The following is a 12,858-nucleotide window of genomic DNA, read 5'->3' on the forward strand; positions in this document are numbered from 1 at the left end:
AAACACACTAAAGGAAACCATTGTGTTTGAAAGGCCTTGATTCTGTAATATAAGCCAAGGCAATTGAGTGAACTTTAAACCTCAAAGTATTTTGAATTAAAACTAAAAAAGGCGCTTTATTGTGAGAATAATAGTTTTATAATGCAATTAACAGTCGTTTTACATACAGGGTCATTTACAGCATATAGCCACTTCTAGCAGTTCTGCTGTAGAAAAACATCCCTAACTTTGTGAAGGCTTGGATGCATCAAGATTTGTTTGTGGAAATGCAGCATAGCTAATAATCGTAACAATGGCACCTCTTTCTAACAAACGGTGCCCTGTCATCAGGATGGTGTGTGGTAACATCAGAGCAGGAAATACAGACACAGTTCTGTGAATGAATGCGCTGTGGTGTAGATCTATTGAAAAACGAAATGTTTCAAAGCTGAAAAAAACACTGATACACCAAAATAAATGGCACGGTGACCAAAAGAAGCGGACACACAAAACATACAAACACTAACCCCAAAGCAGGTATCTCTGAACACCCAGCCTCGAGTGTGAGAACTGTATTTTTTAAGCAGCTGTGCCGGGACTTGATTGCTAATCATTCAATCTGGCCTCAGCACAGTCTGCACATGAACTATTTGTGCATTACCCGTGCCCACATACCAATATACATTTTAAATCACCCGTGCTATATAACCCAAACCATACAAAATAACACAAAACACACAGGGGCGAGGGGTACCCGTCACATACCGTATTAAGAAATTGTTAACCTGTGCTAGCAGTAATTGAATCATGTTGCCCATTTGGTATAGAGTGGCTAGCTGACTTTATAATGGCCTTCTAGTCTAGGCAAGCTACCAATAATTTCAATTCAGGCAATAGGGAATTTCAGAAACATTTACTTCATGAATACAATCAAGAAGTAATTCTAAGTAGTAGTAAAAAAAAAATTTTTTTCAAATGGCAGCATCTGAGATGAAATGAGCATGCAATATAAAGTAACAATATGCCATAAGAATAAAGTCCTTGCTTGAAAGAAGTCATTCAGTTGGGCAGTGGAAAGGCTTTTGCTCCACCCTGATCTCTCTCTCTCTCTCTCTCTCTTGCTCGCTCTCTCGCTCTCTCGCTCTCTCTCTCTGTCCCTCTCTGGTGTCCAGTGTCTTTAGCCTCCAGCACTCTGGGTCTCTCTGGGCAGGTTGTCCACACAGACACCACCGAGGTTGTCTTGGTCAGTGACCCCGTCACAGGCTTTGGGATCCAGCTGCAGGGGGGGGTGTTTGCCACAGAGACCCTCTCCTCTCCACCTCTCATTGCATACATGGATCCGGACAGCCCTGCAGAAAGGTGAGGAGGTGTTGATGAAGCTGTACCGCACCTTTAAGCAGAAATGTGAGTCGAGTCAATGAGAAATGTGTGTTTGAACCTTTTATGAACTATTGGAAATATATCTATCCAGAGCTATAAAACACAATCAAACACTCAATGGAAGATTATGCAAATTAATTTATGTAACAAACGTTGATTTTTGAAGATGTTTAGAGTGTCGTAGCTCTTCTTTTAGTTGTGTGGATTTGTCACTTTGTATTAGAGCTTGTCTGCTCTTACTGTATATCTTCCAGAGGAAGAGGAGATAGTGGAGGTCCAGAGCTGATTGCTAGGGGGATAGTCTCTCCCAATTAATGACGCTCTGTGGCTCGAAGGGACAATTCTGTCCTTTCTTAAATTAAGAGATTTAACGCCAGCACCACCGGCTTTCAGAGGAAACTGTCTATCTTGTAAAGGACAGGAGGCCCTTGTAGGACTGTCTGACCTCCCAATGCTTTAAACTTCACTGTGACTTGACGAGAGCAAACCTATTGTCAGTCTAGCTTAGTGTCAAAGCTGCAGTGACAGTCACGTGTATATAAACCGTGTCGCAGAATATCAATGACTAGCAGGAGCATTCAGATAATGCAGAACTCATTGAAAAGGTTTTGCTAGCTCCTTGTAATTTACTGGACCCAACCCTCTTTTACAGATCCTCTCTCCGGATTGGGTTCATTGTTTTATATCCCTGTTTTCAGCAGGATAGTTTGTGTTTTTAAAGAAAGCTGCAAGTCAATCAGAAGTTCATGCTGCATGGTGGTGATGAATGCAATGTTTACAGATGAAGTACAGTGTCATCACTCGTGGCACTCGTGGGCTCACAAAGTACTGTAGTTAAAGTTACGAGACTTTTTAAATCGTAGAATGCAGCTAAGTGACCCCGTTTTCTAAGTGGCTTTGTAAAAACCAACATTGAAAAGCACTTTTGGAATACTGTGTGGAAACCAGGTTTACAAATGCAGGCTACAGCGATTTTGTTTTTGTCTTCATGTTAGAAAATATACATGCAAAGGTGTTGTTTGCCTCTGTGCTGAGCAGGTGTGGGATCTTGCAAGTCGGGGACCGGATTGTGTCTATCAATGGGATCCTGACAGAGGGCAGCACCCTGGAGGAGACCAACCAGCTCCTCCGAGACTCCAGCATCACCAGCAAGGCCACGCTGGAGATAGAGTTCGACGTCGCCGGTATTTGCTTTACAAAATAATTTCCCTTTAAAGATGATGCAGCTTCAAATGACATTGATCTTTTTCAACTTTGCTAGCCCCTATTTATAGAACCAGAGATGGAAATAAGACTCCTATTGCACAGCAGTTTCACCTATTCCAGGTTTAACTAAGAGCTTGATTCACCACAGTGTATAGGTGACAAGCTCAGTTATGTTCTGTTAAACCTTTTTGAATGCGTAGAAAATAGCTGAACATTTTTCCATTGCTTTATGTGGGGACAAAATGGCATCCTCATATGAGGTCATGCATTTGCATCTTCCACATATAAAGACTAGAAGAGGGTTTTTTTATGTTATTTTTTATCCATCCCCATATGAGGTTGCCATGCATGAAATAGTTGAACTCATAGTAAAACCAGGAAGGGATCAAACTGCTATGCAATAGGAGTCTTATTTCCATCCCTGGTGACTATAGTGTAGGAAGCACTGGCGGAGTCGAAAGGTCATATTGTCTCATAATATGAATGGAAATAGGAAGGTTATTCATTGCTCATAGCCAGGTAAAGAACAATGATAAGAACTATATACTTGAGCAACAGAACCCAGACCTAATGCTAAGGGAATGTAAAAAGCAATGAAAACGAAACGATTCAACAGAAATTCAGCACAACCTATTTCCATTAAATCTAGTGGGAGAAATGAGAATTCCTGATTTTTTTTTTTTTGTAATAATACTAAGAGTATCAAGTCTAATGCATACGTGCTACACAAAGGAGAGCAAAGGGTTAACGTGCTGTTGCATTTTTGTGGATTGAAGGCAATCTTTAGAAAATATACAAGATAACCTTTTTAATGAAATAAGCCGGACCTGCTTTTCTTCTTCTTCTTGTGAAGTTTGTAAGGAGTCTGTTTTTCTCTTGTGTTTGAAGCCGTGCTCCTCTCTATCTTTCCTCCTCAGAGTCTGTCGTTCCTAGCAGTGGCACGTTTCATGTGAAACTCCCTAAGAGACTGGGAGTAGAGCTGGGAATCACCATTAGCTGTAAGTGTCTGGTCTTGTCTTCCTGAATTAATCATGCTCTGCATTGACATCTTTACCTTACTGGAAAGGGAAATTACTTTTGTTACTACTGTGGATCAAAAATGTAGATATAAATGTATATTTTTCATCTATAACTGTTAAACACTCAATAGAGCTAAATGTAGATTAACAAAGAAACTATAAGTTCAGTGACAAATGTTTAGTTAAGAAGTATTTTCCAAAGCCTTTAATTTGATGACATTGAAAAAGACTTGTAGTTGAAGCATGTGCCATTAAACTGTACAGTATATACACAAGGGTTAAAGCTTGTAGGATTCTGTAGAGGTGTACAGATGCCAGGAGGCTGTTCTGCTGTTCTAACAGAGTCTCGTGGCACCAAGCTGTACCATGAAGTGAAGACTTGCCTGTGAATTCCTTCATCATCACATGTCGGCTGAAATCCAGTTTGCAATTCTGCTCACCCTGTTTCTCCATAGATATACCACAGTGTGCAAAGTTATTACAACACCCCATTGCGTCTGTTGTTTTGATTTGTTGTGCATATGAAATCAAACCACTGGAACTGAAAATCTTGGAAAATTGTCGAAATAGGCAAATTAGGTATTGTCTAACTTAATTCATGACTTTAATAGGCCACTCATGCAATTTATTTGAAATAGTAAGAGAACAGGAACGCATAGCCACAAATGGTAAAATGCATGAGACGTTTTAGAAGTTGTTTAAGATAATTAAAGCACAGTGGTCTAACATTCACACACAAGTGCGTATTGCTTCTATATCACCGATTATGGACCAAAAATTGAAATCCACACCCTGAGGTGTTCATGCAGGTAGGTATATAAAGGATTTAAATGACAAATCTCAGAGTTGTTCCAACACATTTGCACACTACTGTATAAGAGCTATTTAAGGCTTTTTCTGTACATGCATATTTTGTGTTAGCAGTTTCTGCAAATTAAATGTAATTCTGCACAGCCTATATGGAATGTGGTTAAGGCACTGGTGCAGACCTGTACTCACATCCTGTAGATTTTGCTGCTCACTCGAGGGGGGTAATAAGACTCTTGCAGAGCAGTTGAAGCTGTGAGCTTTGTTTGGCCCTCCTGAGCATATCCCTGGTGACCAGCCTTCTGACCGTCCCTCCACTTTAGAGTTTGTATCTATCTATCTAGAGAACAGCTAATCCGGTTGTTGTGAAAGGGTATTGTTTGTTCAGCACAGTTTATTGGGTGTGTATCACAATATGGGGGTATTCAAAAGCTGACCCTCTGTTTTGATTACCTCATTTTTATGTGGCAAGTGAGATTGGGAACATTTCTGTTGGAACGTGAATTTCATTTTAGCAATACCCATCTTCACTGCGCTGGGTTTGCAGAGTTTGGGTCTGATTGTTTCAGGGGTCAGTGCATGAGCTGATATGGGATAGGTATTTATTTATTCATGTATTTCATCTTTTAGCGATGCTGTGGTCATTTGGTATCAGCTGAGTCACTGGGCTTCTGCAGTGCTTGTTAAAAGGTGAAGGACATTTCTCGTATTATTTTTTATACATCTGCTTATTATGCATGAGCATTATGAGGCGTATATATCGTTACTCTGCACTGATCACATTGCGCTTCTATTTATTTCTATACTATTTATACAGAAGCTGTTTGTTCAATCGATGTGCCTTAGATCTGTACGCTAGACCGATCTGGTTTCATGCTTTATGCACAGGAATTATTTGCAAAAACAGATGCTGTGGGATGTGGAGGGAGGCAGCAGGGTTTCTAGGTACAGAAGCAAAGTTCATTCACATCATCAGGGGAGGCAAAAAAAACAAACGTTGACATATGCTCACTGTTAGTCTTAGCACATTTGCAATTGTCATCTTTTACAGAATCTACACAGCCTTATTATATCCAATGAACCGCTTGTCCAATTTTGATGAAACTTGCTTGGCACAGGTTATTGGGTTATGTGGAGATGCCCTGTTTGGGTTGTTGGGTCTATGAGTTGCAGGAATGTTTGGAGAAACCAATCGCCTGAGCTGATGGGTCCTTGGCTGATGTGAAGTGGATGTTTTACCTTTAAAGACAAGGGTAGTTATACTTAAACTAGAAGGTACAGCTTTCTCTTTAAAAATCTTATTTGGATCTCCGAATCCAGAAAGAATCTTCTCGGTCCCTGTTCTGTACACAGGTGCATTCTGAGAAGTTGCAACAGGGGTAATAGTGTCAGAGCAGGCACTTTAGTGTGTGTGCCAAGCAATCAGGTACATTCAGCCAGTCCATTCTGAGAGTGGGCTGTGCCAAGCAATCAGGTACATTCAGCCAGTCCATTCTGAGAGTGGGCTGTGCCAAGCAATCAGGTACATTCAGCCAGTCCATTCCGAGAGTGGGCAGGCAGCCAGGTCTTCATCATGAATAATGTATAGAAATCTCTTAGAGAACCTGTGTTCTGAAAGGTACAGCTTTCTTTGGTGGTTTTGCTTCTCCGCTGCTGTTAAAGGTTTAATGGGAGCAGCGGGGCTGTGTATAAATGCTGTTAATGGTTTAAAGGGAGCAGCGGGGCTGTGTATTGATGCCTGCTGACTAAGTGACAGGTAATAGGAGGACAGGAATGGCAAAGAGGGACAGATTTCATCAAAGAGGCAAAACCCTGAATGAGACGTGATGGAGCGTGTGTTCGTAGCAACAGTAATTGACATCACTCATGGCAGACTACAGGAAGGCATCTGAAGGCACATCAATTAAACCGTTCATTCACAAATTTGTTTAATTCACCCATTAGACCATGTTGACAGCACATTGTCATTTATTTTACTGTATGAGGTGCCTTCCCTAGTTCGCTGTTTTCAATATTTCATGATTTTTGTGATGTGTAAGACAGACTCAGAGAGTTTCAGAGTTAGTGTTAGCAGTACATTCCCTGGTTAGACTTGCTGAGACATTGAAAGCACTGTGTAATACACTTCACAGACGGTCAAAGGGTAGAATACAGAAGGACATCAGCATTAATAATGCCCACAGTTTGATTTTCAAGTAAGATAAATATGGAAAGGACTCGTACAAACGTCTGTGGTCTTGGTTTTCTTGACACAATGTAAGGGTATTTTCTGGGGTAAACTCTGCCTTGTCTAGCTAGCTCACAAAATATAGTGCATTTTCCAATTAAACACAAAGGTACTGAACATGTGAATATGTACTGGGTCAGGTCCACGCCAACTGTACATAACTTTAAACCATGGGGATCAGCAATCACTCAGTGATATACAATATCATACAGGTAAGTGACTCCGCCGTGGAGATCACGATCACTCAGTGATATACAATAGCATACAGGTAAGTGACTCCGCCGTGGAGATCACGATCACTCAGTGATATACAATAGCTTACAGGGAAGTGACTCTTCAAGGGGTGGCAGCAATATGATAGGGGTCGTTTCAGCAGGTTGTAGTATGTGCTGAATACAGCAATGATAGACTCATAACGACAGTGCAGAACCCATTTGTAATAAATGTACTTCACTGTGAAGCTCTTCTGTTTTCAATCTGAAATCTCCCCCTGCCTTGCAGCTCCGTCCAGCAGGAAGCCAGGGGACCCGCTCATAATCTCGGACATTAAAAAGGGCAGCATGGCTCACAGGTGAGAGGGGTTTCTTAACACTCCACTTGTTGTGTATTTTAGATTGAAAAGCCCTTTCTGAGCCCTTTAACCAGCGTCAATTCCCATCCTCTCCTTCACGTGCATGTGTTCTTACTGATGCTTCATAGCTTCCTTTCTCTCTCCTTTCCATACGCATTGCAATGGATATTATTTTTGTCTATTTATTTCACATATTTCTCTTCCTCCCCCCATTATGTCACTATATATATATATATATATATATATATATATATATATATATATATATATATATATATATATATATAGTGACAGAATGTTAATCAAAAGTAAAGACTTTTCAAAGCAGGTTCATTTGTGGTGGCAAATAAATAAATCAATGCATTCATTAATAATCCAGTGATAATAAGGTGAGGTGAGAGTCCCATGTAAATCCAGCTGCAGGGGTCTGTATTCTCTCAATCTCTTGTGAGGTGAGAGTTCCATGTAAATCCAGCTGCAGGATTCTGTATTTTCTCAATCTCATGTGAGGTGAGAGTCCCATGTAAATCCAGCTGCAGGGGTCTGTATTCTCTCAGTCTCTTGTGAGGTGAGAGTCCCATGTGAATCCAGCTGCAGGGGTCTGCATTCTCTCAATCTCTTGTGAAGTGAGAGTCCCATGTGAATCCAGCTGCAGGGGTCTGTATTCTCTCAATCTCTTGTGAAGTGAGAGTCTCATGTGAATCCAGCTGCAGGGGTCTGTATTCTCTCAATCTCTTGGCAGGACGGGCACTCTGGAGCTTGGGGACAAGCTGCTGGCGATCGATAACATCCGCCTGGATAACTGCTCGATGGAAGACGCCGTGCAGATTCTGCAGCAGTGCGAGGATCTGGTCAAACTGAAGATCCGCAAAGATGAGGACAACTCAGGTATCCACAAACACATCCCTAAGAAAGCAGAGCGTGCTTTTACAGGAAACAGCACCTGAAACAGGATACAGGGCTCCTGTAACAGACGTGGAGATCTGACGCTGGGGAGTTTAACAGTTAAACACAGCTCTCCTGGTTTATTTCTTGTTTTCTTAATCTTATTCCTCATGTTAAAACATATAATTTTATTAATACACACAGATTCATTCTGGGGTGTCCAGTCTCAGTCCTGGAGGGCCATTGCACTCCAGGTACAATGAGATAATGAACTACGACAGGGTCTGGGTGGAGGGTTAATTGGTTCAATTAAACACTATAGAACAGGGTTGGAACAAAGACCAGGCGTGGCAGGGCCAACTGTGGCCACCCCTGCATGAAGTCATTGGAAATAATAAGTTTCACAGATGCAGACTTTTCAGTCTTATGAGCATCCTCCATACCTCCATGCATCCCTCAAATTGTCATTTTTTCAAATTCTACTTGAAAAAAGATAGGTGTTTACTACCCAGTCTTAACATCTACCGAAATCTGACATTTATACCAGAAGAGATTTACTTTCCTGACGTGACAGGAATAAATGTAGGGTCGACATCGTTTCTTCATGTTTGTTGTGCAAGCTGTCTGCAGTAATAGTATAGCTTCAAATGAAATGTGAAAGTACTGTAGTGCAGACAGATAAACACCCCAATGTACACCATGATTTTTAAACTTTATGTCTCAGAGTGCCTCTGCCTGCTGCAGGTTAAAACTGAAAAATAAATGTTGCATCTTCAGTCATGTATTGTAATTAATAAATGAGAGGGGTCCCTAAACAACTTCAACAGTAAACAGTTTTTTAATTATTATTAATTATAAACAGTTTTTTTATTATTAATTACTAATAATTTATCTCAAATTGCGTATCAATTAACTGTCCTTTTAAGGTGTTGTTGGGTACTTTTTGAGGCTATAGTATAGCACTCCTAGTGGCTGAATGTTAGAATTGCTCTGATTTAAAAAGAGAATGTAAGCGTTCTTCTTAAAGGATGGCCCGTTTTGAAGTTGGCTGCATATTTGTGGGTTGAACGGGACAGTAATGTGGTTTGATTTTAAACTTCTCCTAAGATCCCCTTGGCTGTGGCTGCATCGTTTGGAAGAAATCCCTGTTTCCTGTTTATTTTGTTGCAGATGAGCAGGAGAGCTCCGGCGCAATCATCTACACGGTGGAACTGAAGCGATACGGGGGGCCACTGGGGATCACCATCTCCGGGACCGAGGAGCCTTTTGACCCCATCATCATCTCCAGTTTAACAAAGGGGGGGCTGGCAGAGAGGTAACTCACAGGCCAGATCGGCACACAGGCTAGGTCGGCAGGCAGGCTAGATCGGCACACAGGCTAGATCGGCACACAGGCTAGGTCGGCACACAGGCTAGGTCGGCACACAGGCTAGATCGGCAGACAAGCTAGGTCAGCACACTGCTTACATTGGTATGTAAGCAACTGTATGAATAATGCCAAAATCTGTGCGTCCCATATAAAACCAAACAGAAATCAAACAAATCAAACAAAGGCAATTCTTAAGACAAACATGAAGACGTTAAGACTTCTCATTGAAATATTTTATTTTTAATACTTCCATGTATTTTATTGGGAAGAACAATCCCATTATGTTTTATAAGAGCTACAAGCAGTATAGAATCAGCTATTATAACGTGCAGATTGACATCTCTGACACAAACTGATTTTTACACTACCCTCTCGGCAATATACCTGATGTGAGTGATTTGTCACTGTCGCCCAGGCGCTTGTTAGTGTGTAATGCTGTTTCAAAAGAACTACTGCCGCAGGTGCTGTGTGTTTCATTGGATACCATGGAGCAATAAAACAAGCAACTTCATTGTTCACTCCGCAGCTTGTAAGCCTGGTAATCTCTCTCTCTCTGTCTCTCTCAGGACTGGAGCAATTCACATTGGAGATCGAATCTTAGCGATTAACAGCAACAGCCTGAAGGGGAAGCCATTGAGTGAAGCCATTCATCTTCTACAGATGGCTGGAGAATCCGTCACCTTGAAAATCAAGAAGCAAGGAGAGGGTGAGCCAGGTCTGGAGCAGCGGCCAAACTGCAGGCCTTCATCACACACTGAAATGCATTCATTGTGTATGTACTGCAGATCATGATGTCAGAGTCTTACTGGAATAGAATCACGTATACTATCGGCTAGAGGTGACTCAGCCCTGACTCTTGCTTGAGTGTACAGTATAAGGATGGGTCTGCTTCACAGAGAACAGCAAGCACCCTCAAACACAACACATGTTCTACTGGGCCTGCACTTGCACTGGTGGAGGTGCAAACCCTGCAGTGTGCATGCTTGCATAGCTATTTCTTTAAAGCCTTAGCAGATATTTTTCAGTTTTGCAAGCCGTTCTCTTGATGATTTTGAGCTGCACTGAATTCACGTAATCATTCCCATATTTAAAAGCACTGAACCCAGGAGCAGTCAGTAACCGTAGCACAGCTCAAGCATCACATTAGGAATGCCTATTGCATCTTAACAAGTCGGCTACAGTAACTCTGCTGTTAACGTCAGATTTTTGTTTATATAGTCCAAGGGCATTGTAGGGTTATGAAGATGTAAGGAAACTAAATAAGGTATGTATCTGTGTGTGAAGGAGCAAACACAACAAGGATTTAAGCAGAATTTAACAACTTTCCTTTTACTGATCCCAATAATCAAAAGTCACAATTTTACAGCTTAATCATTATCATTACACACAATAATGAGGCCACTAGTTATTAACAGAAATGAAGCAATGAGATCAGTTGCCAGTTTGTGGAAGAAGCATTGGACATGGCGCTGGTGTGTGTTCATGGAGGAGCTTGATGCTTCTCAAATGCACCTCCAAGTGCTGCTGTTACCTGAGCTTTCTCCCAGAAGATTAGGTAACTGATCACTGTCCAATTTCTGTTTAGAGCTAGGTGCTACATTGTTGTGTCTAAAGCTATATGTGTGTAACTTTTGAATATTGGAATCAATAAAGTAAACTTGCTAACACATCAATTTGCATTGTGCACACTCATTGACAGACACCATGGATTTGTTTATTAGTTTCCTTACAGCTGCTGTTTGTGTTGCAGTGACAAGCCCTAAGAAGAGCTCTGTGTCGGGGCGGCTCAGCGAGCTCGGTGATGTGGATGACGAATCTCTGACGACGCTTCAGCCTGGCAAGCTGTCCGATATCTACGGCACCACTATCCCCAGCGTGGACAGCGCCGTCGAGTCCTGGGACGGCTCCGGCATCGACACGGGCTACGGGAGCCAAGGTAGGAGCAGGGAACCCCTTCCAACAGTTTACCACCGTATTTTCCATGTTATTTTTGCAGTTTTCCCAGTTATACTGTACTATGCATTTACCTATGCTTTATTACACATTGCTGTGCTGTCGCTATGCTTTAGTACACTTTGCTGTGCTTGTACTCCAGGAAACATTTATAAGGCACAATGGAGAGAGGCCACTGACCATATTGATGAAAATGGGTTTTCTTTCTTCTTAAAGATTATTAATAACAGCCCTAATACAAAGGGTTTATCATTGTTTTTAGCTTCTTGCTTTCAAAGTGCCGGTATTTAGATGCAAGTTCATTTGCATTTTACCAGAACAGGTTTCATTATTATTAAATACTCAAGTGTCTGAAATGATGCAGCACTGCAGTTCGTCCAATGGGAGCAGCAGAGAAGGCACTGTCCTTGTGGCCTCTCACTTGCAGAATGGCTTTGTTCCCCAGGTCCGGGGTACCAGGCGTCTGGGTACAGCTTCCACAGCCACGAGTGGAGAAACGCCAAACACGTGGACAGCCTGTCCCCCGCCAGCCACCAGAGGAACAATGCCTTCCAGGACATGGGGCTTAGTGACGATGAATGGGACAGACCCACCACTAGTGGGTAAGCCGGCAAGCCACAATTCAGTAGCCCTATGGTACTCCCTTCAGTCACCCTAGTGCCCCCTTGCATAAACCACAGGAAAATAAAGCCTGTCTTGCTATGTTAATCCAGGGGTGCTCAGCAGGCCAGAATGACTGCATTGAGGTGATTAAACATAAAACAGGTATTCTTATTCATTATCACAATCCAAGTATTCATCTTCTGATTAGTCTAGCAGTGTTGTAATGGGGTAATGCAGCTTCAAGGGGGTCCACGTGTGTCTCTCAGGTTAGCTCAGGTAGCTCACCCTGCATCAGCCCTGTCGAGTCAGGAGGCTGGCTGTTCGTTCTCATGTTTTAAGTTATGTCACCCATGGTCCCTACCAGCTGGGAACGGTGGACTGTTCTTGCTTGTGTGCTCAAGGTTAACCCTCTTGGTCCGTTGCAGCTACACTGGCATTAATGACGGCACTGAGCCTGACCAGGAGGAGAATTTCTGGTCGCAGGCCCTCGAAGATCTGGAGACATGCGGTCAGTCTGGCATCCTGCGAGAACTCGAGGTAATCAGAAAGTCAGCATCATTAACAAGCCTTGGAATGTAGATCTGCCGTGTAATGAGAACTATATGGAATTGTGGATTGTTTGTCGTTTAAATCCCTTCAGCATTTCTTGGTGCCCTGTTGTCACGTACAGTACTAGTAGTGGATTCAATCAGTGTGTAATAACTCCTTTTTTTTCCAGGACAAGCCTGACAGGCTTCTGAATAAGAGAAACCTGGCCATCTTGGTACCCTTCCCTTTTGTGCTTTTCTTTGCCTGTGACGCTCGCATTTGTTCAACTCTTGGAGCTCTCTATTCACCAGCTGATGACACAAAGTGGGTC

The 12,858-nt window shown here is 42.2% G+C and overlaps 1 protein-coding gene across 8 annotated transcripts in view; it reads left to right on the plus strand.

Moving 5' to 3' along the window:
- grip1 (glutamate receptor interacting protein 1) overlaps window positions 1-12,858 on the plus strand; it is a 92,731-nt gene that overhangs the window by 75,488 nt on the left and 4,385 nt on the right. For 2 of the 8 annotated variants that reach the window (XM_059027675.1, XM_059027681.1), the window contains 11 exons: window positions 1,152-1,338; window positions 2,398-2,543; window positions 3,483-3,563; window positions 7,120-7,189; window positions 7,932-8,077; window positions 9,245-9,389; window positions 10,010-10,158; window positions 11,194-11,379; window positions 11,842-11,998; window positions 12,425-12,536; window positions 12,718-12,762. In XM_059027675.1, coding sequence (XP_058883658.1) covers window positions 1,152-1,338; window positions 2,398-2,543; window positions 3,483-3,563; window positions 7,120-7,189; window positions 7,932-8,077; window positions 9,245-9,389; window positions 10,010-10,158; window positions 11,194-11,379; window positions 11,842-11,998; window positions 12,425-12,536; window positions 12,718-12,762 — 1,424 coding nt within the window. Of the gene's footprint in view, window positions 1-1,151; window positions 1,339-2,397; window positions 2,544-3,482; window positions 3,564-7,119; window positions 7,190-7,931; window positions 8,078-9,244; window positions 9,390-10,009; window positions 10,216-11,193; window positions 11,380-11,841; window positions 11,999-12,424; window positions 12,537-12,717; window positions 12,763-12,858 lie in introns of all 8 variants that reach the window. The other 6 variants (XM_059027677.1, XM_059027682.1, XM_059027676.1 and 3 more) reach the window with 5 other exon arrangements.

Source organism: Acipenser ruthenus, chromosome 7 (assembly GCF_902713425.1).
Source record: "Acipenser ruthenus chromosome 7, fAciRut3.2 maternal haplotype, whole genome shotgun sequence".
NCBI classification, from domain to species: domain Eukaryota; kingdom Metazoa; phylum Chordata; class Actinopteri; order Acipenseriformes; family Acipenseridae; genus Acipenser; species Acipenser ruthenus.